Source organism: Centruroides vittatus, unplaced genomic scaffold (genome assembly GCF_030686945.1).
Source record: "Centruroides vittatus isolate TY-2023 unplaced genomic scaffold, ASM3068694v2 contig_400, whole genome shotgun sequence".
In the NCBI taxonomy this organism is placed as follows: Eukaryota; Metazoa; Arthropoda; class Arachnida; order Scorpiones; family Buthidae; genus Centruroides; species Centruroides vittatus.
Window position 1 is genome coordinate 2466157 of NW_027122215.1, and position 25379 is coordinate 2491535.

At 27.5% G+C, this 25379-nt stretch overlaps 2 protein-coding genes across 3 annotated transcripts in view; one reads left to right on the forward strand and one right to left on the reverse strand.

Moving 5' to 3' along the window:
• Positions 1 to 8365, reverse strand: part of Acsl (Acyl-CoA synthetase long-chain) — a 53016-nt gene extending 44651 nt beyond the window's left edge. The window contains exon 1 of the mRNA XM_067271701.1: positions 8215 to 8365. The gene's annotated coding sequence lies outside the window, so the exon portion shown is untranslated. The remainder of the gene's footprint in view (positions 1 to 8214) is intronic.
• A 793-nt stretch (positions 8366 to 9158) lies between these two features.
• The window catches only part of Uggt (UDP-glucose-glycoprotein glucosyltransferase), a 67010-nt gene continuing 50789 nt past the window's right edge, over positions 9159 to 25379 (forward strand). For both annotated transcript variants that reach the window (XM_067271694.1, XM_067271695.1), the window contains exons 1-5: positions 9159 to 9278; positions 13829 to 13885; positions 18689 to 18828; positions 22684 to 22769; positions 23794 to 23924. In XM_067271694.1, coding sequence (XP_067127795.1) covers positions 18695 to 18828; positions 22684 to 22769; positions 23794 to 23924 — 351 coding nt within the window. In that variant the 5' untranslated portion in view covers positions 9159 to 9278; positions 13829 to 13885; positions 18689 to 18694. The remainder of the gene's footprint in view (positions 9279 to 13828; positions 13886 to 18688; positions 18829 to 22683; positions 22770 to 23793; positions 23925 to 25379) is intronic.

A 25379-nucleotide genomic window follows, 5' to 3' on the forward strand; every position in this document is an offset into this window, starting at 1 on the left:
TATAGCAAGATCTTAAAGATGTAATGACATATCAGTAGAGTTGATTGCTAGTAAAGCTTAAAGAAAAAAAATCCTATATATGAATGACAAATTATCCATATAATTAGAAGATTTAGTGTAAATCTTAAAATATATTTTATTAGAAACAGATTCACTCATGTAGCTATTTAATATATTTATTTTAAAATTAAATTGCAAACAACCGTATTCCACATTTTATCTTTAGTAAATACTACTATGACCTTAAATTCACATAATTTAATTTGTTTTTTTGTTGAAATTTGGATGTATTCTTTTTTTACACATCAAAATTCTAGTATTGATTATTATTATTATTTCAAGTTTACAGAAATTTATAAAGAATTAAACACTACAATTCACTTAGTGTAGTTAACATTTCAAACTATTTTTAGATTCTACATTGAGATTTGCTAATCTGTTTTATAACAATCTGAAGTGTGCTATTTAAAAAAAAACTAAAACAGTATAGTATATGTTTTATATTCATATCCAAAATCTGATTCTCTGCAGATGTCCATATACTAGTTTAAAATACTAATTTAGTATTCTAAATAATATATATATACAGTATTACTATTTATAAATTAGACTATACATATATTTCCTAATTTTCCTAATTTATAAGCTATGAAGAGGTTAGAATTTTAAGAAATGAAATAATTTGTATATGTTTCAATTAATTTTACAACATACATTTTAAATGAATAAAAATACTAAAAAATTCATTTAATCTAAATAAAATTTTATTATATATGTTTAATATGAAATAAATCAAGGTTATTTGCATTTTAAGATTAATATGCAAAATCAGTTTATAAAAATTTAAATATTTTCAAAATATAGTTGTTTTGTTAATATCAAATACATTGTAGATTACTTCATAAAATATATTGCATATCTAACAATCTCCACTTTGTAACAAGTAGTTAGATATTGGAGATTGGATAATTGGGAAAATATCAAATGGATTTCTAAATAGTGACATTTTTCTCATTCTTATTTAACATGTAATGCATAACATAAAAAATTATTAAAATATCTAAAGCATTACATTAAAAAAAAATATCAGATTTTTCAAAAATATTTAAAAGATGATAAAAATTTAATTGTAGCAATCTCTAATAATAATAATTATTATTATTATCATCATCATCATCATATAAGATTTTTTGTATGTAATTAAATCTTGCATTTCTTTCATTCTTTTTGTTTATCATTATCATTTCCAGAAAACGAACAAATGATGAAAAATAATGATTGTAATATAATAAAAATCAAAGAAATTTTATTACATTATAATCATGTAAAATTTCTGTAATTGTTATTTCTAATAAATTATAGTTCTAAATATATTTAAAATATTACATCTAGTTAAATCATATTTAGAATAGTTTTTTCCATAGTAAAAATTCAATTTTTATTTCATAAAATTTCAAAATTGCTTTAACTAAAAAGTCATTCTCAATTAACTAACCAATTTTCAATAACAAAATCATTGAAGTCATCGTAAATTTTGACTGTTGAACTACTTCAATAAACTACTGCTTAAATGATCAGATATGATGGAATCAATGAAGTTACAGTAAGCAGAATTGACTTAAATCAACCATTTTCTTCAATTTCAAATAATTTTTTTCTATTATCCATTTGTCTGAATTATATTTCCAGGAATTTATATATAAAGGAAAAACTAAATTGTTCAAGATTTTGTTTTGAATTATCCAAGTGTCATCTGTTCTTGGTTTAATTAGTATTCATCTAACGCCATAACTAATTTTATTATTTTTATTTTTAAATACTTTGAATTTTTAAAATATTGAATAATTAAATGCAAGATAAACTGAATAAATAAGCTCATAGGCAAAATAAAACAAATCATCTAGATGTTATTAAAGCTACCTGTAGTGGATTCTATCATTGGATCTCTCTTAAGCAAGTACTGGTAAGGCAGATAAAACATCAAAAAGAACTTTACCTATTCCTATAGACAAAGTACATTTTTTAAGAAACAAAACCAACCAAATATACTACCATTAAAACAAAATTTAGAATATATGAACAGGACCTTGCAGTTAATCAACAACTAGAAGTTTGCCTAAGCACTAGCAATACTAATAGTGAATAATAATAATAATGAAAAATTTGATAACAAAAAATAAATTATATATATTTTAAACAATAACCTACTTAGTGCAACATTTTGTTTTGTTTACATACAACAGCATTACTTTTTCCTTTTTGCTAACAAAACAAAAACTAAAAATGACCCTAAAATCAAAAAATTATAGTACTTAAAAAAACTAATATAGACATTCGATTTATATTAATTAAAGTGACATTTATATAAAATTTGCAATGCTCATTAGATAAAATGTCAATGAGTGGTGAATAATCTAGAAAGAAAGATTAACCCAGTCTTCGACATAGTTGATGGATTCTGATGGAAACTGATTTATTCAAAACATCAATTAATTAGTGAATAAAAACTACTTTAGTAAAGCAAGTTGCAATAGTGCTTTGTGGAACTTCATTCCAAGCTTTGTTAATCATTTGCATTGCATTTACTCCAACCTCAAATAAGCTATCTTCAACAACATGCATTTTTTACAGTAAGCTTTTTGTATTGTAATTTAAAATTTTAAACAATTCCCTGATCTAAACGTTTTCAATTTAGAAGTTGTATATGACAGTAAAAATTGAACTGTCAGTTTTCAGATTGGAAAAAAAATCAAATTTGCACAGTTGTCAATAAAAATTCCATTTTCAGTAATCACGTGGGTCACTTTTCAGTCAGTCAGAAAGCAGCTCTGACATCTAGGTTCTTATTCACTATGTATTGTACAAGTAATGCCTTGGCATTGCAGACATACCAAAACTTTAAAGATTTTCCAGTAAGTAACAATGGCAGTTTTTCATTATCTGTCATGTTTACTTCCAAATCAAGGGCTAAACATTCTTTGCTTTGTGACAGAACTCATCTTTGAACAACATTGTTTTGTCTGAAAGACATTTAAAAAAGTAAGCCCATTTTGTCCACATTGAGTCATCATCCAACAACCACTTCGCACAATCCTCCTCTTGCATTTCTGCACTTTTACCATGTTTTATTAAAAAAACTATTCCATGTCTCATCTTAAATTTATGTAGCTATCTGCTGCTTGCTTTGAATCCAGTATGTCATCTAACATGTTCAGCTTTTTCTCTAAGAAGTTTCCAAATACAGAAATATTGGTCTCTATATTCTACAAACTATTACTAAACTTGAGATCTCTATTCTTTATTCTATAGAAACACACGTTATAAGATCATATATTATGCCATACGTGTGTATGAAAAAGTTGATGGAAACTGTATACTGTAAGCTCAAAAAAAGGCAAATTACATATGCTCATTATAACTTCACAATTTGTTAAAAAAACTTATCTACCTTGGTTTGTTTACACCACATTTTTGCCTATTGAATACAACCTCTCGATATTAACAATGTCATGTACTATACAGTCTGTTTATGCTGAAACTGATCAGGAAGGTCTTCACAACTTGGAAAGACTCAATGGCCTCACTAAACTTTGGCACTACACTTGAACCTAGTGAAAACTGTTCACTAGGTGGCAGCTTCTCAATCATATTAGCCTACTGACATTCTTCATACAATTCTTCAATTGTAATATCCCAGATATAACAAGTCCATTATCTAACTGTACAAATTCCCAGAAACACCCAAATATTAACTAAACATTGAAAAAAATGCAAAGTTAATAGATGGGACTAGAAAAACAATGTTATTCTGAATTACAGATCCACTAAAACAAAGTAGAATTACATCGAGTTGGAGAGACATGGAAAAATCCATTCTTCCAAGAAATATGCTGTTCAATGATCCTTAAAATGAGATTCTACTGTATTAATTTACTACCTAATGTATTAGACATTATCAAATATGTTGGTGCTCAGCAGACTTAAAAGTATACAACTCCATAAGGAAAAAAGTGCATGTAGCCTGCCAGAAGTCTATGAAGTTCATTTGCAGCCTGCATCCAGAAAAGGTTGCAGGCTGCAAATGAACTTTACAGACTCATTACTGGTCAAGAATATATGAACAATGGAAGTATAATGACGGTTGGTTGGTTGGTTGGTTTTGGGGTTTTTGGCACAAGAGCCTGGGTAGGCCACAGTGCCAATTCTAGCCAGTTATATATCTGTATGCTCTTTTGGATCTTTTAATAAGCCGTAATATTTCTGTTATATGCCATCTTAGACTTCTGTATATAAGTTTATTACTTTCAGATAGGCCATAATAGATTACTAGATGACAATGGACAAATTCAGTCTCTGTAGAGCTTTGTTGTCTGAGAATATTTGTTGAAGATAGTCTTCTCAGAATGTTTTGTATTGAGGGCAAGTTAATATGTATTGAATGGTAAGCAGGGTACAGCAAATTGGGCATGTTGGTTGAGTATCCCTTGTTATTAGATAGTTATGTGTTAGTCTAGTGTCCAGTTCTCAGTTGGGCAAGTTCTTTGCCCTGGTTTTTCTGTTGGAGTTTGTAGTGTTTAGTTTATTATTGAGTTGTTTGTCCCATTCCTCTTGCCATTTCTTGTACATGTACAGTACTTATTGATACAGCTATACAGGTTTTTATAGTAGGTATTCTTGATTTGTCTACCTTGGCTGCTTTAATAGTGGCATCAAGCTTACAGCCTGATAATTCAGCAGTTCGTTTGGTTTTAATAATCAGGTTTGTGAAGAAAAACTTCATACTTGCATACTCGTCTGTATCCTTGCCCAATTTGCACAACCTGACATAATGCAGTTATTGAAGCCACTGGGCATGGTTAAAAATTAAGACAGCATAAGCACAATTATTCCAGATATTACAGGTTCTAACAAGTAGAGAATTTTCAGAGTCCTGTCACAAATAGGCTACACATTGATTGTTGATAATCTGTGACATGCCATAATAAGCAAAAATTTAAAAAACTAATAAGCAAGCTTATTAATAAATACAAATGTATCCTGATGGTTTATGAGTTAACTATACTTTCTATTTAAAAATTTCCTCAACATTAACACAAAATAAGAAAAGTGAATTTTTAAGAAATTTGTGGGATTTTCTGGGATGAAAAGAATTTCCCGGGTTAAAAAAACAGCTGGGCCCGGGATCCTGTTGGAGAAACCCTAGTACTAGAACAATTCAGTATTCAAACAAATTCTGGAAAAAAGTTGCTTGGTACTTGACTGAACTAACAACCTGCTAGAACAAATTTTTGATAAATAACATTTTTATTGGGTCATCCAAAAATTTTTTTTTATGATTAAAAAAAATATGAAAATGTTTTTTAAAAGTTCGGATTGATTACATTCAGATCTCTGCATTTATAAAGAAAGCTTAATTTAGCTGATATTCTGCAAAGTTTTAGAACAGACTTACAATAGAACTTGGCCGGTGATGCCATCTTCAATATATCTCAAAAACTGGGTAATTGTAAATATACCACTTACCAAACCATCACCAGTTCATGTTGAAAATGTATGAAAATGTTGCTGATACTTCTGATCATGAACAACAAAAAAGGTGTGATGACAATGACACTTCATATGGTAAAAATAAAACACTTTTAACTAAAATTAATATTAATGTGTAATACAGTACTTTTAATTGTGATTGTTAATTATCGATTGGAAATAAATTATCGATTGCTTTAATAAACATCTCTCTTAGCAAAAGTATACTATTCTTTTTTGTCACTAACTTCTGGAACATAATACCATGTGACCATGCATTAGTCCTTTGTTTCATATAGAACAGATTTGCATAACAACACTTTTTCAAAACATAACTACAGTGTTATACAAGGGATACCTGTATATAGAAACTTGTATGAGGGGCTCTGACACTTCTGGAATTGATAGGATTTAGTTGGTGTAAGAGGGATACTGTATGGTTTGAAGTATAATGAAGGAAAAAAATATTTTTGAACAAAACACTTTGTTCCTTTTACTTTAAAAATTTACTTTAAAAACACATTTTTTCTACTCAAACTCTAATTTAAGAACACATTTTCGCATTTTCAAAAACTCTTGTTCTTCCATTTGTTCCTTTGCATGACGACGACAAATTCACATTTTCATCAAAAATACTTGCAAATAAAATTATAGTGCACATTTAAAATAATTTTTTTGTTTTTAAAATTTAGGAATATTAGAAGTTTGTTTTATTCTGAAGTGACTGCATCCCAAAAATGCTAATCAAGCTATTTCAGGCTTCTAGAAACTCAATATTTATCTGTTTGAATGTAAACTTAAGGAATAGAATCAATACATTTATAAAAGATAAAAGTTGCCTTAAAACTAAAATTTTGATGTTAAAAAATCAAAATAACTTATTTATCACAAACAGATATGATATTTTAATAACTGAATACATACATTCAGGTAAGAATATCCATAAGATTAAAATTATAAAGTATTTTTGAATGTAAAGAATTATTTCTGTAATGAAAACTATATATACAATAGAAATAATAAAAATTTATGTAATAAATATGTTTAGATTCTATATAGATCTTACCTATAGAAAAAGCATTATTAATTTTTTCCGATTTTGAAGCAATAATATGTAAAATTAAGTATTTTTATTTACATTAAATACGTAAATTAACATGAAGTTCATTTTTAAATGTCAAAGTTTCAATCCCTAATCTGAAATAAATTTTCAAACAGAACTGACAAATTTTAGTATAAATCAGATGGTAAAAATGTACATTATAAGGAATATAAACTATAAAATTTATTTTGGTGGCAAATAGCTATACGTATGTTTAGAGATAGGAACAAACTGTCACAAAATAAATTGCAGGAAAATCAGCAGTTCAGGAGTTTAGAAGTCATATGCTGGTCTGTATTAATATTTTTATCACTCCAAATGGATCTTTTTATCCAATTCATTTTTGTTAATTTGTTCCCGAATAGCCTCCAACGGACTCGTGTAATATATTTAATCAGAACAATAAAATCAACAATGCTAGTAGCTAAATAAAAATCACACATTTTTATTTAGCTACTAGCACAAATTTTTTAAAGTAATATTTTACAATTCTTTATACACATTACACTATATAAATTTTTTTATAAATACAGTTTCTTTCATAAATTTTAAAATGTGTAAAACAAAATTTTCAATCTGCCATCCATCATTTGAAATTCAATTTTAAAAAATTCAATACTTATGTTCATTGCAAAACAAAAAAAATATATTTACTAAATGATAATCTTACAAAATTTGATATTCAGCAGAAATAAAATTGAACAACCTTCACTAATTATAATTTCATTTTTTTACTTTTTTGACAACTATATTGCAAGGTCAAGAAAACTTATTTCGATCAGAAATATTTATTCCATACTATTTCACATTAAAAAAAAAAAAAAATCTATATTATTTATAAAATGTAAGAAATATTACTTATGAAATTTCATAAATACATTCAAATAACTGCAACATAACTCTAAATTCTTGTAATTTTTCTTCTAAATCCAGATATATTTTACATTTAATAAATGTAAATAAATTAAGATATATTAAAAAATAATATTCTGTTAAAATATGTTACTTTGTACAAAATCAGTTGCTAATTTATCATTATTTACTAACATTAGCAATACATTAGAAAATTGTTTTAATACTAATGGTAACATGTAATTATAATTAATAACCGATTATCTTTCCTGTTGAATTACCGGTTTCCTTCGGCTGTACGCAGCTTATCTGAAAACACTTCATTTAAATCAAATTAACTACTAAAATACGCGAATAATCCCACGTATCTGATCCTCAACAATTGTTTTTTTTTTATTTTTAAAAATTATTTCAGAAAATAACCGAGATGGGCTGATGTCTTCAAGTCTAGCCAAAGCTATATTCAGCTCATCTATTACTGTACATGTAAAAAAAAAAAAAACACGTGTACTATTAAAGTTTATCTACGGTAGAGAATTGACCTATGAGACTTACTAATACACTCGTTATAATTTGAAATGAGATAGAAAATAAATGAAATGGATAACATCACGTGCTAGACACCACTCCCCTTCATACAAACTAATCTTTAAAAATTATCGCCGTATTTAACTTCTGGATTACTATAGTTATTCGAATAAAAAATAATCTTTATTTGTATACGAGTATCTTACGTTTATCTCCTGCAAAATACACTGCCAATACACATTTACAACCAAATGTAATTCTTCCCTCGTTTCTCTTCAAGTAAACCTTATCCTGTTGGTCTGTGACGTAAAAGATTATTATCATATGATTGGTTGACGCCACAAGTTGTACTTCCTGCTATTTTACGATGGCCAATCGTTTAGTTTCGCAAATGAAGAGACTAAATGATTTTTTTATTCTATAAAAAAACATATTCTTTTTTTAAATAATGTATTATTATTATTACTGTAATTATAGAGGAATAGTGTTTAAAAATTTCGTTATTTGTTCGATTTAAAATTTATTAATTACAATTTAGGATAATAGAATTCATTATTCGAAATATGTTTTATTAAATTTTAAACAGCTATTTAAATTGTATATTAATAAAATAAATCAATAAGTTACTAATATGCATTTTATTTTCAAATGTCGTATCATGCGCGACTGTTTTTTAAAAATTTATTATAATTTATTTTTTACTTTTATCGTTATATATTAATTAATTTGAAGAATTTATTATCTCTTATAATTATTTCCTTAGATAACATTTATTTTTTTATTGATAAAAGTATAAAAACATCTATGCAACTTTAAAAAATAAGTATTCTTCTTGACCAATCATTTCATGGCTAATCGCGACGTTAGAAAACATTTTTGTTTTTTAAACAGAATTAAGTAACTATTACTAATTAATAAATTAATTTTTAAAATTATAAATAAAATATATAAAATACTTATTAAAGTATAAATAAATTAATTTACGATTTTTTTAATATATATATATTTTTCAAATAAAAATTTTAACTCGTGGAAATTAAAATAATGAAAGTTATTACTTATTTAGTGTAATAAAACATTAATAAAAGTATAAAATAATTTGTTTTTAATTTTTATTATACGTAATTTTCTATAATGACGATGAGTTTAATCTCGATCCGGTAGCTTCCACCTGGTGAAGCGCTGACTGAGATTATTTCGAATGGTGTCTACTATTTTAATTTAAATTAAAATCGTAATTTATATTTAAAAACGGATGGCATATTCTTAGGTTCGTATTTATTTGAAGAAATTTTATGAATTATATGAATGAATAATTTTCTTAAAGCAAAATAATGAATTATAATTTTAAAACAGGTTTCTCTTATGAAGATACACTTTTGCATTTCTTATTATTGTGAAATAATGTGATTTATTCTTTATGACCCTAAGATAATTTCCTTGTAATAGATGAGAATTTTCTTCAGTGCCATCATCATAAGTCTTAAATGGAAATGTGTGTGCGGCTGGACTGGCAATTGTATATATGTTGACTGGATCCCACATTGACTTTGTATTGAAACGAACAGTGCTGCATTTCTCTTGAGATAGCCAAGTGATATTTATGACAAATGATTGCCAGGTACTACTGTCTTTGTTACTGGGAGCCCATAAAGGTAAACCACACAAGCGTTATCTGGTTGCATTAGTCCTAGATCTCGAGTATGTGTGGTGGAGGCTCAGTGTTGACAATGCCACTTCTCACTTTTTTGGGCTGCAATGTTGGCTAGGTCCTTGTGCCGTAGCCTGGACAATGCCAAAAGGCAGCCCAGGCTCTGCTGCTAACACTACAAGGTCACTGTGGGATCCAGCCAACCAGTCTGTCCGAATGTGTATCTTGCATCAGTTTTATGAACAAAGTATTACATTATATAACCTTAAATCTTTCATACAAAATTAAAATTTCATAGTTAATTCTAATGTCAACAGTTAGCAATTTATTCTATTTGCAAGCTGATGGATCACAATATAAAATTAATATGATTATTATATTATAAATAATCTTATAATTATTGTTTTACATCAATCATCATTTAATAGAATATATATATCAAATCAATCAGAATATATATATTTTAATACTTGATAATATTGTCAATGCATGAATATTTAGAAATTAGTTTTCAATGAAGTGTTTTGCACATTGTGTAAACACTATCAAAAATTTGGATGTTTTTGGCATAATGAACTTCTACTCAAATTTACACACATTCTATCAAGATTATAGATTTTATTCAAAAGTGAGTTCCAAACCTCTTGAGTGCAAGAGCAATTTTAATTGGATACATTATAGATCAGGGATTGCCATGATAGGAACCATATACTGCATATCAGAAAATATGTGAGAGATGTTTCCTATATTTGCATGGCATATATATATATATATATGTAGTAAAGTTGGACTCCTAAGTAGTAATGTGTAGGAGATCTATATACATGAGCTGCAATAAGGGTCTAGTAGCTCATGAGCCAGTTTGGACACCATGCATTTAGATCCAAAAAATTTACCATTGACTTCTGTATCATAATTAGGAGATATTCATCGTTGATTTTATGCTTTAACATGTACTGCTAATAGTAGCAGTTATATTACAGTATTATTATTTTTTTTTTATATAAGTTGGCCTTCTGTGCATGGATGTTTGTTTGTCAGATTTTTTAAACTATTCCGTATGCAAAATTATTATGCAATATTATACTGTATAATACAATTACTTATACTTTTGTTTTTTTGCACTTAATAAAAGTTACGTAAAAAATATGTTATGATAAAATACTGTATATAACTGCTAACATTAAACTGGACACACAATCCAAATTAAGATTAAATCTTTAATGTTCAACAAAAGATTTGAAGAACAAATAATTGTTTTCAGCCACTTTTAGTGGCCATCTAATTACAGAACTTAAGTATTTTCAGCTATTTTTAGTAGCCATTATTTGTTGAACATTAAAGATTTGATTGTAATTTGTTAGGTTATCATTAATATTCTCTTGATTTATCAACAATGTTTTGTCTACAAACTTCAAAACAGCTGTAAATTAATGCTTGCTTTTGAAAATTAAATGGTAGTATTATTTTTATTTTTTTTATTACATGGAAATTATTAGATATATAATATTACCTTATTTTAATTTAAGAGGTGTTATTATTATTTGATAGATTTTTTTAATTTTACTGATATCTAAAATTTTTCAAATTGATTATCATCAAAACAAATAATGATGATCTATTATGGTTTTCTGTAACATTAAACATATGTACTAAGTATCATGTTTGTGAATTCAAACCTCTACTGTACCCTACTTGTAAAATTCACATAAATTCAGTTTAAAATTTTTAAGAAATAGGCTATGTTAGAAATTGATAAATATTATACAAAGATTACAAAATAATCAAAAATGTCTAAATAGCAAATACTTTAACTTGCATTTGCTTTATGATTACAGTATTTTTCTCGATAATGTTTATAAGAAGTGACATATACTTTGAACTTATTTTTAATACCATCAGCAACATTATTCATATTTATTAAGTTTTGTAATTTTTTTTTCTTTATACATTTTACTTACAAAGTCCTGGATTGCAACACACATCTTAGGTGAATGATATATGTCATAAATATTTTAATTAGGTATTTTATAGCTGATATAACTTTGTCTTCAGTTTTTAGATTATATAAAGTTTCTTTTCAATAGTTGTCATTTACTACTACTATATAGGATGCAACTATAACAGCATTATTTTAATATAGTCTTCAAATAAAAATAGAAAAAAATTTTATAAAACAATGAAAACTGAAATCTTGCATATATTAGAATTTGGTTCATAGATAAAAAATAGCATATATATGTAGGCTGTTTTTTTTTCAAGCTTTTGATGGTCCAAAAAAAAAAAAAAAAAAAAAAAATTTTAAATAACAAAATGAATTTATCATCAAAAGTTAGGTACAAACATAGTTACTTTTCGACATAATCACTGTGAAGATTGAGGCATTTGTCATATCTGTGTACGAGCTTTTCCATCCCCTTGTCATAGAATGTTGCCACCAATGACTTGAGATGGACCCTAACATTGTTTTGAAGATTGTCATTAGTCTCAAACCTCTGTTCTCCTAGCCACTTTTTCTGTTCAGGAAAGAGGTGGAAGTTGCTCGGCGCTAAATCAGGGCTATATGCTGGGTGTTTAAAGGTGGTGAAGACTTCTACCCTGCTTGGAATTTTTTAATGTGTGAAGACTTCCACTTCTTTCCTGAACTGAAAATGTGGCTAGCAGGGCGGAGGTTTGAGACTAATGACGATCTTCAAAACAACATTGTTAAGGCCATCTCAATTCACTGGCGGCAACATTCTATGACAAGGGGATGGAAAAGCTCATGCACAGATATGACAAATGCCTCAGTCTTCACAGTGATTATGTTGAAAAGTAACTATGTTTGTATCTAATTTTTTGGTAATAAGTTCATTTTGTTATTTACACTTGTCTTATTTTTATGGACCCATTGGAGCTTGAAAAAAAAATTGCTTTCATAAAAAATATACCATATTTTTGCCTTATAAGATGCACCTTTTTTGTACCTAAAATTTATCTGAAAATCAGGATGCATGCTATAAGTTGAATGCAGCTTAGAACTGTGAAGAATTTTTTCCAGTACCAACAGTGTGTTTTATAAGGCAAAACATACAGTATAAACAAATTTTCTCAAGATGAATGTATTAAATGAATGATTAAACTAATATAACAGAAACATATGTAAATATAGAAAAAGTAAGTCTTATAATTTTAAAAATATATGTATTATTAAATATATTTTTAAAATTATAAGATTTTTTTTTTTTCTATTTTACCAAAATAAACAAAAATATTTGTTTATTGAAATAAATGCATTAGCTATTACAGCATTTCTCAGTCTTAAGTCTGACGACCAGTAAAATGCCTGAAAAAATTCTACAGACTGCTAAGTTATGTAGGTTAATTTTTTTTAAACCTAGGGAGGTATTACCAACATTTGGGATATACAGTGCCATTTATAACATAATTAAATTGGAAGTAAACTATTAAAAGTGAATCATTATTTAGTGAATCATGTTTTTTGAATCATAAAAAATGATTTATTAAATTTAAGCTATATTAGTGTATTATTTCAATAGTTTCACTGAAATATTTTTGAATGTTTTCAATGTTCATCTTCGAAGAACAAAATTTATTTTAATCTTTCAACCATGGGATAGTCAGGTATGGTGCTACCCCAAGGTAGTAGAGAATAAATGTGGGAAATTTTTAAAGTATTTTTTGACACGTTTTTTTTCTCATTACTGTTTTGGAAAAAGATTTTGTAAACAGTTATGTCTAGTAAAGAAAAGTCTTTTTTTATTGTTACATAATTCATTTTTATGTGAATTTTTTTCGCGGTAGTTTTTGGCAATACCCCCAAAAGAATTTAACGTGTATATACGTCCCTCACCACTGCCACACGATCTCCCTCAACGTATATATACGTCCCTCACTGCTGAGTGGTTAATAAATAAATTCTTTAAATGTAAAGAATGATCAATATTTGAAAATGATATTCTGGATTTATAATCTTTGTTCATTTGGAATTGTTTAGATTGATGAAACACTGAATATTCAAGTTGGAAATATTATTATTATTACAAAATATCTAAGATTTTCAAAATTAAATTTATAGTATTTTATTGTAATTAAGTTTATAACATTAATTATTAAAATAAAATAATTATTAGTGTTCTATGAATTAATTTATAATTTTTTTAATATAGTAAAAATCAAGATATCTTCTGATTGTTTTAAACTATTGTGATATATGCTTTTAATAGGTAAGAAAAAATTTTTTTATTTGTAACAGTTTTATGAAATATAATAGTCAAATCCCTCTATAGTGATATTTAGCAGAACAAGAAAAAATATTGTTATAGAGAGATTTATTGTTATAATAATATTTTAAAAAAGTATCCTCCTTCCTTATTTAACATTGTCAGACTGTAAATAGGGTTATTTCTACAAAGTTAGACAATGTTAGAACACAAAATAATTAGCATTATTAGCTCCTCTAATACAAGATTTAAGTGATTTTATTACTAATTATTTTTATAGAATATGTAAACATTAAAATACAGAATCAATCAGAACATAAATCTTCTTAGTCAACTAAATGAACTAAGTAAAACTAAACTAATTCAAAAATATAATTTCTTAAGTAAAATGATTTAATTATTTTAATAAATGTAACTAGCAACATTAAGGGTATGTCCTACTTGGCAGTGAGCGGAAAGAATTCTTTGTATGCACTTCCAACTTGCGAGTGACTTCTGTTCAGAATGGACGTGGTGTTTACAAAATGGCAGTGAGACAACTTTGTTGAATGCTTGCTATGGAAAATATGACAAGCATTAAAACATTAAATTTGAAACAAATGTTATCGCTAACTAGATGCACAATAAATATAAAGAATCTTCATAGAATAAGTTTTAAAAAAATTTTATTTTTAAAATGTTGTATTTACAAAGTCAGAAATTATTAAATTACATAAATATATACAACATGTATACACAATTTATTTGTCATTCTGTTTTCGTTCATCTACAAAATTAGCCATTTTCTTCTTTGGAAGCAGTGGAAGTGGCGATCAAACTTGCTTGGTAGCTGCTTCCTGCACATGCATGTAGAAGCATCATCTGGTGATTGCTGCATGCTAATCACAGTTACTCCGGACACGCACATTTGCTTGAATCAGTTTACAGAAGACATCCCTGTACACTTCCTAAGAGAACTTTATTATGTTAAATGAGTTTAATGTGAGAAATTGGTGACGGTGATTGGTTAACTCAAGATTTAACCCTAATTCTAACTCTAACTCGTGTTGGTGAATACAGGGGTTAGTGTTACAGATTACACTAATTCTAAAAGAAAAGAGGTTTTTGTGCACTAAAATACCAAAAACACACCAAATCTGGCAGCCTTGCTCTTGTCTATACCAGAATTTGGAATTTGGCAATCTGTTTTTCCTCCAACTCTGACTCCAGAGTCAATATTTTTAGCCTGCAAATTTCAAACTGAATCCCTGTATTTATATGTACACTATCGTCATAGCCAACTACAACAACAGGCTCACCAACAGAATTTTAATGGAGTCACTCAGACTGGTTAGCTAAAGTGCTTTCATGTGACAGTTTACAAAACACATGTCTACTACACGGTAGTATGCTTTTGCTTGTGCCTTTGTTTTTGATCACATAGTTAATTTTTCAATTATTTTGTTGATATTTTATGTAAATGTAAGTTTAACTGTTTTTTTACCATTGTTGTTATTCCAAGCTTTACTTTTTTTAAATATTGATTTTATTTGTTGAACTTAATACATTTTGAATTTATATGTTGAAAGATTAACCACATGGATTTAGGCCTAACAGTATTTCATTTAATTTAAAATGACTAAAAACTGTTGCGTACCTAAATGCAAAGGAAATTGTGTACATCAACACATCAACTGGTTATATTTCCTAAAGATCCATATTTCATCAGCATTGGATATGATATATTCCAAGAGATAAATGGACTCCAACTGATCATAGCATGATTTTTGAACAGCATATTTTACCTTCTGACATCCGAGGAAAGATGTGTATAAGAACTCTAATGAAAGTATAGTGGAACTTGAAAGGAAGATTCCAAAGTTAAGGTAAAATATAATTCCAACTATATTTCCCAAACTGTCTGATTATTTTAACAAAATTCTAGCAAAGCAGAGAAAATCTGCAGATCAGCACAGAGACGAGAGGTGATTAAGATCTGAGTGGCAGTATGGAGAACAAATATGTCATCTACAGTTTCTCTGAGCTTTATTCAAAGATGAATGAGCTGCTAAAGGATGAGATTTGTAACTAGCATGTTGCAGAAGGGAACTAGATGTTCATTTTCTACCAAATCAGACTTATAGAAGAGAGACCACCCATTTCTGTAACTATATCCATTGATACTGATATTCTTATTACTATATTTGTTGCTGAACACTGTATAGAAAGAAAAGAATTAACATGAATTTGGATAGTGGATGATCTGTGAAAACATTGTCACAACTTGAGAACTTATTTAATTGTTATAAAAACTTGACTGCTCCTGTTTTGCAGCTCCAGTTTTATGTAAACATACTTGCAAAAGGCTTGACAAGGTAACATCTCAGTGTGATGATGTACAGTTGGGAATTATAAAATTTACCAAACAGCTTAATTTTAATGTTCCAGCTAAGCTTCTAAGTATGAGGAAATACGTGGTACGATCCAAAATTTCGGGGACTGCAGTAATCTATGACAACAAAAGCATGTATTTGAAGTTACAGCGTATGAAATGGATTCTACCAAACCATCTCTACGTGTTCAGGTTAATTTCACCCATGTCATGTGATTAAACCGCGAGCACTGTTGTTTTTTCCGGAGATAGTTACCTTTGTTTTGCGATGTAATAAAAGTGGAGTTTCAAGAACAATCTCCAACATTAAATTTTGTCAGTGTTTAGGTAAAACACCTACGGAGACTTTAAAATTACTAAGAAAAGTGTACGGTGATTCTACCATGGCGAAGTCAAAATGTTGGAGGTTGTTCTTGAAACTACACTTTTATTACATCGCAGAACAAAGGTAACTATCTCCGGAAAAAAACAACAGCGCTCGCGGTTTAATCACATGACATGGGTGAAATTAACCTGAACACGTAGAGGTGGTTTAGTAGAATCCATTTCATATGCTGTAACTTCAAATACATGCTTTTGTTGTCATAGATTGCTGCAGTCCTCGAACTTTTGGATCGTACCACGTATTTTAAAAAGTGGCAACCAGAAGTTGTTATTAAATGCAATACTATGAAAACGCGTTACAAATGATGGTGTGTGGCTATGTGGTGTAAGGAGTGATGATATATTTTGTAAAGCTATTCCTATTCTATGCAATATTTTCATTAATAACTATGAAAATTTGCAATGAGACTAAAAACCAAGAGTTTTAATAAGTGGAAATTGGATACATTGCATTCAAATAATTCATTTGGATTTTATGTTGAGAATTCATATTTTATGAAGTTACGATGAGAAATTTTTTCCCATATTTTATTTTATATGTATGTAAGTAATATATAATATATGTAATTGTAATAATTAAAATTTATGGTGTAACTAATCCCCTATTTTGGGCCTAGTACTTTAAATGGAAATAAAGATTTAGAATAATACAATAATACTAAATATTTTTTGTTTTAGCTCTTAATGTATTATTCTATTATTATTACAAATCATTGCTTATAGCTACTTTGTTTTTATAAAACAAATAAGTGAATGTTCGAATTCCAGTTCTTATTTGTATTATTCTTGTTCAAGATTGTTATAAGTTATTTATGGCTTATTAATGATAATAGGAATGATTAATGTTTAATGATTAAGAATCAGTTCATTTTAATCATATTTTTGTTAAAATTAAATGAAATAAACTAAATTATGCATTAAAAAAATAGCTGGAAAATTTAATGATATTTGTAAATACTCTTTACTTAAGTAGGAATCATAGGCCACCACTGGCAGCATTTGTGATTAGGCTTGTTGTTGTTGTTGGCTGTGGTATCATCCACCATGTCAGTGATAAAATGGTGGATAATAGACATACTTGAATTCATTCAGCTAATTTACTAATTAGCAATGCATTGGTTGTTTAAGGATGATTACAGGATTGAAGCTATGGTTTTTTTACTCCATTCAAAAAACAAAAAATGCAATTTGATAAAAAGATGAAAAGCTTTCTTGGAAAATCAAGATACTAAATGAAAACTACCTTTTTATTAGTGATGGGACAATTAATCAGAATTGGAAACGTCGGACATTTTTTGGGAATCTGAATCAAGCAAATCTCACCATAATTTCCGATTCTGAAAACAATTTTTTCACATTTAACAAGAAAATTAATTATTTGTTTCAATTGAAGATTGAAAATTTTTAAAATTACAATATTAACAATTAAGTATTAGTTTATTGGAAGTTTTCGCATCAACAAAGCAAAGATCACATGACACCCCCATATGTGAGGTGACATCTGTCACAGCAGACTTACTTTTGTGTAGTCAAGGCAATGAGAGATTGCACTCAGTCAGTACTAATTGTTCCCATTTTAGGGGAGATATGGTGACATTGGGGTTGCCACCCAGCCAGTATTTGTCAGCTTAACTCTAAGTCCAAATTTTCCCCTCCAACTGATTTAAGTTAACCAGTTTCCATTGTATTATTACTATTAAATGTATATTTTTAAAATGTTTTTCAATTTGTTTTTATTCCTTAAAATTACATTTTATGAATTGTAATCTCAGGTACTGAAAAATTAAGAAATAATAAACTAACTTTAGAATGTATAATAATTATCATTAAATTTTTAATGTCATTACTTTAAATAAATTATAATAGTAATGTTTTAATATCTAAAAGTGTTCAAAATTCTAAATTTCATTCAGAAGTGATATTCTACAGTATTATAGTTTCATTTAATATATATACACATGTGTTTATAATAAGATATTTTACATGCATAATTGTATTTTAACAATTTTAGTAATTTTGTTTCATAATTTATACTTTTTGTATATTTTCAGGCCATTATGTTGCGAAAGATTTGGTTAGTTTATTTGTGCTATATAATTATAAATATTGGAGCAAGTGTATTTTGTCAAAAATCTGTTTCTGTAGTGTTAGATTCTAAATGGAAATATACTCCTCTTCATTTAGAAACTAGGTAAGCTCCTAAAATTTAAATTTTTTCAATTGAAATGAATAAAATTAATAATATTTATACAGTTAATTTGATAAATATTTAATTGCCTTTGATTATTTCAAAAGAATGATTTAAAATGAGATATAATAGTGGTTCATTCTGTGCATATTTTAAATTCAATGTCACAAATACATTTGGTATCTATGATTGTTCTTTGAACATGTTATAGATATCAAAGTTTAATAAATGGGAACCAATATGCACTATTTAAAAATGGATTCAAACTGAAAAATCTAGACTCAACTTGGACTTGTTCAGTCTCAAAATAGTCTTGCCAAGCTCTAGGTTGTAAGTCATATGACTATTTCTCATCATCTACTTCAAGTAGGAAGGGTGGGAAAAAACAGGTAAATGAGTTTCCTCATGAACTCAACAATACTCAGATGCTTACACATTATGACTGTTACATTTCCTTGCTGAATTGCAACAACATTGACCCATTTCTTTATTGTATTATAACGTGTGGTGTGAGAAATGGATTGTGTGATAATTATTAATCTGCACATGGTTAGACAAGGGTGAGAAGTCTAAACACATGCCTAAACCAAATCTTCATCCATTAAAGATATTGGTCAGCTACGGATTTCATACACTGACATTCTGCTATCCAGTGAATTATCACATAAAAATACTATTAACAAATGTTGATAGTGAGGTGGAAATTCAAAAAAAAGTACTATATTAAAAACAATTTTTTGTTAATTGAACAAAAACTTTATAAAATTAAAGTGATATTGAAACTAGCTATGCAGAATCTATTTTGTATTATCTGATTTCATGTTAATTTAATATTTTAAATTATAATGAGATTTTACTTGAAACATAAAAGTTATAATTATATTATTAAATTTCCAACCATGTCTTCCTATGTTATCATGCTGAGGAAACAAAGTTATAATTGCCTGGGAGAAGCCCAGGCTACTTGGGTAATGTTTGCACTTTTTTGTTTGAATTTTTAAACAAAATTTCCACATTAGATTTTGATGATTTCGGTGTCAAAATGCTCAGGATAACCTTGTCCTGTGCATAAATTACTTTTTGGAAAATATAATTAACTCTGAGAAAAGATATATTCAAAAAATGAAAGTGTTGACTTTCACCTCTTTGACGCTTAATAACAAAAAAGTATTTTGACATTTTTGGGTGTTGTTTTCTGAAATGTAAAGCCAGACAGTTGCTTGATATTTTTCCAGAGTTTGGTGAATTTTGGTTGAACTATGGAAAAGTTATCAGTTCTAAAAAAGGAACCAGATTTACGTCCCTCATCCCCACTAGATGGCATCATGTTACCTAGCTTTTCAATTGCCTAGCTCTAATAATGGGAAGCTTCTGGAAGAATGCAGATTTTGTCATTTTTTTTCAATGTGTGGACTTTTCAATTTTATTTTTATACTAAAATACAATTGACTCTGTATAATTGGGCCACCAGTTAATTGGGGAAGTCGCTTTTTTGAGCCAAATCTCAAAGAACGGAAACCAAACTAATAAATTAATACATAATTTAAACGCTTAATTGGGACAGTAGCAGAAAAGGAATTTAGCAATTTTTGATATATTTTAGGGATATTCCAATAATGTCAGCTCGTACACTAATGACATGTACACTAATGTCATGTAGGCCTAACGGTTGGTGGAGACAAAGCAATTTTGTCTTTCACTCAGGCAGTTCAGTTTTTCCAGAGGGGTCAGCATAGCAGGATGTATCACATCGGGATCCTACTCTTTAAGCACTATTAATGAAAATAGATTTTAAGCTCTCCATTTCTTATCAAGACAAAAACATCTGTACAAACATATTTGGTGTTTACTGTTTTATAATTATTTTCTTTAAAAATAAATATTAAATTTACATAAAAATAAACTTATATTAGTCTGAGGTGAACCCAAATGTGAGCTGCTGACCCAGCTTCAGATTGGATTGACTCAACCCCTTCCTCTCATCCCATCTGAAATTTTTAACTTTTATGTAACTATTTCGAATATATGTTTTTTAGTTGTGTCAAGCGCCTCACTGACATTATGTTTCAGACAGTTTCCTCAGTTGAGACTGGACAAAATTAAAAATGCAGCTGCTTTTAACAAATAATTCCAATTTATCCAAGAATTTTTTCACTTAAATGCCAACTGATTTTATTTTATTCTTTTATTTTTTATTTTGGTTTACTTTATCTATTTACTTTAGTTTAATTTAACTTCGTTACTACACTTTTCTTTTTATCTGTACTTTTTGTCATATTTTTTTCTTTTTTCAACAATAAATCACTTATAATCTTTCATTTGTGACATATTACTGCTCAAACTGCTCCTCCAGGCTAATTACATCGATAAACGTCGTCTCGAGTTTCTCGATGTCGCCTATCTAGTTATAATTTTTGTTTAAAGTAAAAACAATTCTTTCAATATTTTGTCATTATGTATAATTAAGAATTTCATTCTTATATTATCAAATATATGTAAATTCTGACAAGACTACTGAATTAAATTTTACTCTTTTTTTTTTTTTTATCTTTAATTATTCATAACCAATGTTTGGAAAAATTTTGTGTATAAAATTAATTCAAATATTTGTTGTACTTATTATTATTTTTTTAATATGAGAGACTGCTCTCTATCTCATATATAATTTAATTATAAAACAATTAAATCTAAATTCAAAAAAGATCATTGGCAATTCATTGATAAACATAAGAAAATCATTTTATGATGAACTTTGAGTATTTAGTTAAAAGATATAATTATTATATATGGTACATTCTTACTAATCCAGCCTCTCAATTATTTAACATACTTCTCAATGTGATCACCTATGCACTTCAGTTTCCATGAAAATGTTAGTCATGTCACACATCCTGTTTTCTTGTGGTTTGTGGTTACTTTGGTTTCATTTGTGTGTACTGTATTGCATATATTAGCACACTTATTATTTGCTTGTCTGCCTCCAAAAAGAATCAGTACTGAATGGCAATGGATTGTGTTATTCATTGCCTTTAGGCACTCTTCTGCAAGGAATGACCATCTAATATTTGTGATTCTAGAGGTTTATCTAGCAGTTTATGAAGCTTGTAGATTAATAAATGGAATATTATCCAAATATTACAAATTCATTTTCAATTATCATTACAGATTTAATGTTACAATGGTCTTTATTATATACGGTAGAGAGTCGAAAATTGGAATCAATTGGGGACTGGGGTTGTTCCGATTAGTCATTTGTTCCGATTACCCATTATGTACGAAAAAATACATTAACCTGTCCGATGTTCAAATTTTTTCTCCATTGCGTGTCGCTTCGCGTTGAATTTTCGTTGATTTTAAGCCTAACGAAATTTTTATAATAATAATCGAGGCTATTGTATCATTAAAAATTATTTCTTTATTTTGTACAAACAAAATAAATATATTGAAGAATATAAAAACATGAAAATTATACTTTAGAAGTAAATCTAGTATCAAAAACGTTCGATTCAGCATGACACAGTCCGACTGAAAATCGTTCCGATTACCGGCCATTCCGATTACCGGCGTTCCGATTAACGACTCTCTACTGTATATATAAATTATCATTTTTTTTAATATATATAATATTTATTAAATGTAATTTATTCAAAATAGAAATCAATTGCGAGTACTTTTATAATAATATGGTGATATTACAAAGATGAAAAAATAGAACATTCTTACTAGAATAAATTTTTATATTTTGTGTATTATATATCTGAAAAATTCAATTCATATATGTGACATTAGGTAAAAACTTCAAAAACTTGATTAGGTTAAATAAACATTATATATATAATTTAAAACTTTATTTTTCAGTGAATTTTTAGCAGAAGAAAATAATGAATTATTTTGGAGATTTATTTCAGAAGTATGTAAATTAGGACCTGGCTATTTACAAAATTGTAAGTAATTAATCTTTTTCTATTCTGTAGTCTCTTATGTGGAATGTGTTATATTAAATTTTAACTCTTTTGTTTATTGATATCATATAGAATATCAAAAATATGAAATAAAATTTAGGATTTTAATATTAAAAAGTTTGAAAATAAAATTGTAGAATGATATAAATTAAAATTAACTTTAGCTTTATTGTTATTAAATGAACTATATATTTGAAGTAAAAAGTACTAAAATTACATTTAACTTAAATCAGACATGACATACTTTTTAAGTCTAATAGAAAAATATCTTCAAAAACTATAGAATAACTTTAAGAGAAAGTTATAAGTAAAGCTACAAATATGAACTGATAGTGCCCAGTTATATTATTTATATCAGACATGGGCAAATGCGGCTCTCGGAGCTGCATGCCCATGTCTGATATAAATTTCTCTCCATTGCATGACACTCCAGGCATCATGCAATGGAGAGAAATTTCAACATTTGCTAGGTTAATTTCAATGAAAATGCATTGTGGAAGACCTCGTGGTCGTGGCTGTGGCCAGCGAAGTTTGAATGATTGCGCTCAAAACCAGCGATACCAAAGATGATTGGAGAATGAGAACGAGACCCACCATGAGCGTCGAAGTGATCCTGCTTAGTAATGAGTCTGCGAGACATAGTCTTGTCCCAAATACAGCCTTGCCGTTTTACTTGTTTACTCTTAAAATACTGGGGCATAACAGAGTTTTTATTTGTTTTAACTTTCTCATTTTACTGTTCTTTTTATCTGTTGTTGTCATAAAGATTATTATCATCATCATTATCATTATGACTTTTAAAATGTAATTCATGAGAAAGTAATCTTTCATTTTTTATATTAGTATTAATTGCAGAAATTGATTATTCTTCCTTACTGTATTCATAATAGATCTATTGTTTATTATACTTATGATGATATAACAACAATTAATTTATAATATTTATTTCTGTTATGTTTATAAAATAATTTTACACTTTCAATTTTATTTTATTTATTTTTTGTAGTAAGCCAGCAAGAACAATATGAAGTTATATTAAATATTACTAGTAAAATCCTTTCTCCAGCCAGATTAGCTTTATTGAAGTTTTCCCTTTCATTGAGGATTCATTCTCCAGCAGTGGAGATGTTTCATCAAGTAAGTGATGTTTGTTTCTCATTGAGAAAATTTTCACAAAACAAAACACTAACTCAAGACATCAAGAGATATTGTTTAATGAAATGATATTTAACAATTATATATATATATATATATATATATTTCAACTGTAAATATTACGTTACACTGATTATTTTCAGTTGAAATTTTTCTTTTGCATTTTAAGTAAATTTTTATTATAAATTTTATTTGATTTTATCTCATTTATGTTAAACATTAAAAAGAAGTTTCTGTAATTTTTTAATTCACTTACATAAAATAAATGAAAAGAAATTGTATAAATTGGTGACTATTGTGTTCTAGGAACATTCCTTGAATTTTAATATAACTCTGTAGTATAATTAGTTTTAATTCATGTAACTTTTCATTTATATACTTGCTTTAAGAGCACAGTTCCCACAGAAACCATGATCATATTATATACAGTTATGAATATAACCATACAATAATAGGAAATCAATTGTCAAATGACATGCTGGAATGGGAAGTAATGAAATAGACAAGAAAGTTAATTTTCAAGAGGTTAAAGCAAGGAAAATGTAAATATTTAACTACTAAGAATCAATTTTTTAATGGAGTTTTTGTATATTGTCACATAATTAACGCAATAATCTATATCAGATAAAAAACAAAAATAGGTCTAAGATTATAATATGATATAGCTTTTTGAAAAATTGGTGTTAAATTACATAATATTTACTTATTTTATATATTGGAATAATTCAAGTATAGGTAACTGGATGATCTTGAATACTCAAGTAATGAAAAGTTGAATACTCAGAAAAATTTCTTCATTGTTTAACACAAATGTTATGTTTATATGAAGTATTTAAAAGCAAATAGTAATGAGATGGCTAGATGGCTGAAATAGTTGAGATGTATGTTCTTTCAAGATTCCTGAGGAATATAAATTTGAATTTGGATTACACTCACAGCAATTTTTAATGGTGATCTGATTATGATGGTTGGGCCTTATCCTTCATTACTCAGATTTTTCATTGCAGATCTGATTTTACTGTACTGGTAATAAGCATGTTAAAAGGCTTTTTAATTGCCTGTAGAGCAAAAAGCAATATTTTAAAAAAGATTAAAAAATTAATATTTTGTCAGTTTCGCATTGATTAAACTTAAATCAATTTTTTAAATTTATAAATAAAAGGAAAGTACCAACATTTTTTTAAATGTGTTTCTTAAAATGAATAATAAAGTTTTTTTTTGGTTTACTTGGGAAGTAAAGTTTTGGTTTACTATAAAGTTATTTGGTTTATTTGGGAGAATAATTGTATGATGATGATTGCCAGTTTATGTATTGTGATGATGAAAGAATAAATTTTAAGCATAAACAAGCTACTTTCATTATATATGTTTGAATATCATGTTTTCTTGATTCTAATGTGCACCCAATTATCAAGATGTCAAAAATCAAAAAAAAAG